Raw genomic sequence first — 6,763 nt, 5'->3', positions numbered from 1 at the left:
TAGGTAAAATACTATAACAAAAGATTAAGAGAGAAATTTATATATGAAAATTTAGAGAAATCTTTGTTCCTCTTCTTTCTAAATCTCTTTCTCTTCGTTGCTATTTTTCTCTTTCTCCCTCTAACTATTCTCTAACTTTCTCTCTCTAAGTGCCTTGAAATGAAGTAATGAACGTGTATGAAATGAGTTATGTTCCACCTATTTATAGTTTTCCATCTCAAATTTTAACGTTTGTATCAAGACATGTGGTGGATTAATCCTAGCTATTGATTTCAAAACTAATATCTACACTTAGATCATATGGTGCTTTGGCTTAATCTTTGCCATTAGTTCTATAATCAATTTTAACCTTTTGAGCGTCTCATATGTTGGTGTGATCCCATTGATCTTTGTTTCTTATTTAAAATAATTCAAGAAAATTCCTTTAATATAATTCAAGAAAATTCCTTTAATTATAATCATAGGACAAGTGTCCATAAAAGTTTCTCCAACATTGACAAATGTCTCACAAGTAGTAAATTTAAACTTTTCTTCTTTCAAGTAGACAAATCAGTCTCATCTTCCCATTTTGCAGTATTTTCCAATCGAGAATTGTAGGATTATGAGCCCATATTGTCAAATTTAGGTTCTTTCTAGGCACAATGAAATTTCATGTTACCTTTTCTATTTTCTTCTATAACCTCTGAAAATTTTGGATTTTACCAAGTTGTTTCTTATAGTCTCCTAACTTTTGTCATGACAGGACAGAACTATCCTTACTTTGTGGACACCAAAAATCATGCTAACATATTCTAAAACTAGCAGATTCATCATAGGTAAGTTCTATTGTGTCTATATGTGATCTAATAGGGTGGGTTCTACATTGAAAGTCTGAGATTCTGGTTTTAAGTTTTTAGATGGTGCATACAATGTGAAGAACATACAGAAGACATAAATCTAAAGATGATAGTTTAAATATTTGATCCACAATTAATGGAATAAAGTTGGACACTTTATTAGTTTAAATATTTGATCCGTAATCGATGAAATAAAGTTGGACACTTTATTTATATTAAGATTTTTTATGTTCTTTACTTCTTAACGGAGATGGCTTGTTTTGGTTGTCAGAGTGGGATTGTATGGGTAAAGACATTGATATAATTTTTAGTGGTGGAATCTATATTGGATCGGACAAAAGTTGAATTGCTTTATTTAGTAATTTCATTTGAATAAAACAATTCACTCTTGACGAATTATATGTGATCATCTTAATTTTGAGATCAATAATGAATCTGTTTTGACTTGTATCTTTTGATGTACCAAAGGCTGACATCCTGACATTATGTAAAGATACACATACTTGCATGCATGGATGAAAATGTCCATGACATTTCCACGAATAGCTTGAAAATCTATACTTGAAAATCTCAACGTGGATTACAAAGGGAAAGATATTCTTTTTGGCGTGTCCATAAAATATCTACAATGTCCAAAAATATTTGTAAAGTCTGTGAATATCCGTAAATATCCAGGATATTTTTAGAAATGTCCACAAAATGTCCAAAAACACAAAAAAAATACACAAATTAATTTTGTAGCACATTTTTTTCCTATTTTTTCAATAAAATGTGACAACACGATTCAAATCAAAAGCAATAAAAAATATTAAGACTTAATTAGTTTTTTAAATAATTTTACTTTTTAAATTAATGATTCATATTTAATACTAGAGAAGAAGATTTTACTCATGCTACACAAATGAAGACCATAGGTGTAAGGCAATTGGAAAATAATTTATAAAAAGACGCAGTGTGACTCAAATTAGTAAAATAATAATAATGACTATTCTATAGCCTTGAGTTTTGGTTCCATGAGCTTAGTAAAATTCATAGGGTTATAATCATTCATATAATTCTCACATAGGATCTACTTCGGAAGTACAAAACCAAGTTGGATAAACGAACAATATTCAATTTATGGGTTAACAGTAGGAAACGATCAAGAAACATACATGTGACATATAAACAGTTACCTCTAGAATTATTCAAGGGTAATATATTGGAAAATGTATTGTTTAGATCAATATCAGAACGTATCTAATGCGCTTTCCAAACTACTAAAAACTTGTTTTGATACTAAAAACACTTTAAGTCTGTGTGTACTCTATTATGTTTGGTAGTTTATTTTGATGTAATATAAATAATTATTGTGCCTTGTTTCTATTATGTATGTAAGATTATATTTGAATCATAATCCGTATATAATTATGATAATTTTTTACTATACTATTTGACATAACTCTTACATTCCAATCAATATTATTTTTGTTATTAAATTAGTTCAAATTAAGTAATATTAATTGTTTTTGATATTTTCCATAATTTCAATAACAAATTTTAAAGTTCTTTTAAAGTACCTATTTTTTTCCTAAATATCCATCAACATCGATATTTCCGTCATTATTTGTATATCAAAACCTCGACAACCTCAGTGACATCGACATTTTCATCTTATACGTTAGATATATGACTCTTGTATGCGTAAATATATTATTCATAAATATAGAATCTATATTACTTAAGTTTAAAATTTAAGTTGAGTATGTGAGAGAAAAATATTATAGTACAAAAATTAAACTTAAATTTTTATGAGAGAAAATACTGTAATAGTAGAACTTGAGCTGTGAAATAAACAAAGACAAAAAAAAATCTAAATTCAAAGACGAATCTGAATTCAAAGACTACTCTAAAAAAAAAAAAATTCCCTTAAAGTGCCTTTTTACTGAAAACCGTCGTTCAAACTTCAATGTAAAACTTAAATCAGTTTTGTGATGAAAGGCTTTGAATCTTTTTGAAAAACAACCTTTTTCCTGCGCCTCCTTTTTAATTTTGAAATTTGAAAAAAAAAATCCTTAAATTTGACTGGTAAAATACTTGCATCAAACACTATTGTAAAGAGATGCCAAAATTTGAAAACAACTCACGACTGGTATAAGAAGCATATTTCTAAAGAATAAACCACACATTATAGTAGGAATAGGTTTATAATTCGATTTTCAACATTAATGAGGTTCTAATACAAGTTCATAAATATACAAACCAAGAGCCCAGAACCCGTTTAGAATAGCTTGTACTTGTGCTTTTAAATAGTAAAAGAAGAAAAACATAAGTTAGAACTTTTTAATTAGTGTTTGAATAGTACTTAAAAAAGTCCTATTATATCTAAGAAAGCTTTTAAATCTATTTAGATAAAAAAGTCTAAAGCACTTATTGTTACAAAAAATAATTTAATAAAAGGATATAAATGAGATATTTAATATATTGTTCACAAATAAAAGGTTAACAATATAAATAAATAAATAAAGCTTTCATAAGCACTAAGGAGATGACTTATTCTAAAAGTGCTTAAAAAAGTTAAAAACACTTTAAAGTTGTTCATCTAGATAGGTTTAAAAGCGGCTTTTGGACTAAATAAGCTAAAAACGGCTATTTTTAAGCCAATCCAAATGGGCTCCAAGAATGAGACTTGGTCCAGTAACAACAAAGCCCCCATTAAATGAGTAGTACATAAGTGTTTATGTGCTAGATATAATAAACACAATCACTACTACATGACTATTGCAATAGTTGGAAATGTATTACACACGAGTACATCATATGTTATACAAACCGATAGTAGCATTACAATCCCATTACAGATTTTTCTCATTAGTTTATAACCAATGTAGAGACCAGCTACAAAACATGAAACCCAAACCACACATCACTCACAAGTCACATAGTACATATAAAGCAGCATTCCTCACAGATGGATAATTTCATAAACATGCCATATTACACAATCAAGGACCTCACAAAACCACCAAAATATACAAAAATTCCTGCATGTATGCACCATCAAAAGAAAGAACAGTTCAGAAAAATATAAGAGACAGACTTGTATTACAAATCCTCTCGTTTATTATTACATTTTACAATTAAGGAATATCACATGATGATAAGGATGACAAAAGAAAAAATTCCATGAAATCGGATCTTATGTGTTGGGAAACTTACAGTAAGGGATGATTTTCCACCGCTGGTTATCTCCTTTGTTCCACTTCCACAGCATTATGAGCGTGCCGTCATGTACACCACCCGAATGCTTATCACCATGAAAAGCATCCACGAGAAGGTGAGTGTTGTTGACCATCCTAATAGTTCTGTAGCCATCGCCGAGGTCCTTGCTTTCTGTCCAAAGGATTGATTCATCGAGGACATTTGGATTGTATGGTGTCAGCTGCACCTGCAGATGAAAAAAAAAGAATGGTGGTGATAAATTCATGGCATTGTAATGAAAAAAATTAAGGCAACATCAAGAAGATGCGAAAAAAATGCAGTCCCTCAGTTTTGCATTGTATTACGCAATTAATTTATGAGAGAATGGGTTTGTAAAAGGAAGTTTGAGGAACAAGAACAAAGTTTTGAACAGAAAACACAAGGATCTTCACATGTCCGCCTTACTCCAATAAAAACTGTGCAGGAAACCAGAAAGCCTTACGAGTCTCGTGCTACAAGCATTGATTAAATAAATCTAGCAATTAACCATTTCTGTTTCATGCTTGCAAAATTAATGAGATGTATGTCCAGAAATGGTATGAGTTCAATAATTATTTAGTTTTAACAGTTTTCTCTTACAAATCTAAGAAAGAAGGGAGACAAATGGAATGCAAAAGGAGATATAATAAAGATCATAACAAACAGTTGCTAGCAAGCATGAACCTTGCAATTTCTACCACCATAGTTCAAGATTTCAGTGCTAAACAGTACCCAATATTCTAAAAACCATACTGTATAACGTGCTAAACCCAGTTTACCTGGACCCAAAAAAAAAAAAAAAATAATAATAATAAAACCAGGAGTTCAATCCAACAAGTTTGTCTTAAGAAATCCATAAAATAAAATGCACCATCATCTGTGCTTAATGTGACTATTGGCAGGAAAGCTGGAATTGCTTTTTGAGCAGTTGAGATGGTTTTCAATCAAATCCAGTAAAATATCATAGTTGAAGGTGGTCTTAAAACTTCCATGAACTCTAAAACTGACCCCTGCGATTATTTCTCGGTGGACTGCTGGATATACTGACAAGTCTCGAGGATTTGATATTTCTGGATAATTCTAACCTTACCTCCGCTAATTTTGTTTGGATTCTATATTTCTGGATAATTTTTTTTTTTTATAAGAAACTACCATTTAATGAAAAAAAAAAAATCTAGTAAAAATGAAAGAGGATGAGGCAACCTCAAAAAACAAGAGGAAAAGAAAAATAATTAGACAAAATTATTTCCCTATTAATATCTTTCCAATTCAACACAAATCAATCAATGAAAACGGAAATCTTTGACAAGCTAATTCCATTTTAATTTTTATTATTATTTTGTAGCTAAATCTGCAGTATGTTCATTTCCTAGAAACAAGTATATATAAAGTTATTACTATTTTTTTTTTTCCTAATCAAGTGGTGGAAGATTAAAATAATGCAACTTGGTCTTCCAATCTACATAGAAAATATGAAACAAACATATAAAAAGAGATGACAAACAACAACGCATGGTATTGTTACCGGATGAGTATCCCCAACGGAATGCTTCAGAGCCTGACCAGTGGCCTTATTAACAAGTGCAAAACAAGGAAACCCATCTTCATCCTTCACCCTTGTGCTGTACTTTTCATCCTTGTACCAGTGCTGTAACCACCAGAAACAAAGTGAAATCCAACCAAAATAAAGTCAAACCAAACGAAGGATGAAAATATGGACATCCGAGAAAATATCGATGGAAATAATGTTGTCAAACCCAGGATCAAATTAAGGGATTTCACCTGCAAATCATCCTTGTAATCAGACCGGGAGAGAATGACTTTCCCATCTCGGATTGCGAGAGAGAAATTGGGCCCGGCCTTGGAGTAAACCTGAAAAGTCTTTTTTCCAGAGAAATAAGAGGAAGCTTCCAGATGCTGCTCATGGTGATGACCAAAAGAGGGGAAATGAGGAATGTGGTGGTGATGATGCTGGGTCCCACCGAATTCTTCGATCGGTGGTTGGTCCAGGCGATGATGATCAACGTGTTCAACTGTGACAGAGCCATATCCCGACGGATGATGATGACCAAAGGAATCTGACGGTGGTGGTTGGTCCAAGCGATCATGAGCAACGTGTTCAACTGCGACGGAACCATATCCCGACTGATGACGATTCTCGAAATAATCGGACGATGGTGGTTGATCTAAGCGATGATGATCAACGTGTTCGACCGTGACAGAACCATATCCCGATTGATGACGATTACCTAAAGAATCAAACGGTGGTGGTTGTCGTTCGAAAAACTCCGGAGGTGGTGGTGGGTAAGAGGAGGAATGGAGAACGTGGGCCGGCGGTGGAATCGGCGGCTCGTCGAATCCGACATACGGCGGCGGCGGCGGAGGTTGGTCGAAGGCGGGAAAAGTGGTTCCCGGTGGAGGGTAGTTTGGTCTTTCTCGTTCGTTATCTTCTTCTTGGTGGTGGTGGTGGTGGTGGTGATGTCCAAATGGGTTTTCCATTGTTTGGTTGGGTCTGGGTTTGGTTTGTGTTCAGATCGTCAGTGTTTGTAGCTTCCCGACGGAAAGAATTCTTGAGAACAGATATCAAACTGTAGTTTCCAAAACAACGTTTGGAGTTCTTTTGTTTTTTTCCCCCAATAAAGATATTAATGCTAATTATATATTTAATATTAAAAAATATAATATAATATTTTATGTTTATTTTTTTA

At 32.4% G+C, this 6,763-nt stretch overlaps 1 protein-coding gene across 1 annotated transcript; it reads right to left on the bottom strand.

Annotated features, from left to right (window-relative positions):
- Nucleotides 1–3,565: 3,565 nt before the first annotated feature.
- Nucleotides 3,566–6,682, bottom strand: LOC21396855 (ricin B-like lectin EULS3). The gene is made up of 4 exons (XM_010090181.2): nt 5,838–6,682; nt 5,581–5,703; nt 4,035–4,263; nt 3,566–3,859 (listed from the first exon to the last, which is right to left on the bottom strand). Coding segments are annotated over exons 1-4 (1,071 nt in total). The 5' UTR covers nt 6,555–6,682; the 3' UTR covers nt 3,566–3,857.
- Between the last annotated feature and the right edge of the window lie 81 nt (nt 6,683–6,763).

Source organism: Morus notabilis, unplaced genomic scaffold (genome assembly GCF_000414095.1).
Source record: "Morus notabilis unplaced genomic scaffold, ASM41409v2 Scaffold1, whole genome shotgun sequence".
NCBI classification, from domain to species: Eukaryota; Viridiplantae; Streptophyta; class Magnoliopsida; order Rosales; family Moraceae; genus Morus; species Morus notabilis.
This window is presented reverse-complemented; position numbering and strand designations above follow the sequence as displayed.

Coding starts and splice junctions, on each gene's coding strand:
- LOC21396855 (XM_010090181.2), bottom strand. CDS start 6,554: ATGGAAAACCCATTTGGACATCACCACCACCACCACCACCACCAAGAA. Junction 5,704..5,837: donor ATTACAAGGATGATTTGCAG/GTGAAATCCCTT, acceptor TGGTGGTTACAG/CACTGGTACAAGGATGAAAA. Junction 4,264..5,580: donor CCGTTGGGGATACTCATCCG/GTAACAATACCA, acceptor TTTCATCTGCAG/GTGCAGCTGACACCATACAA.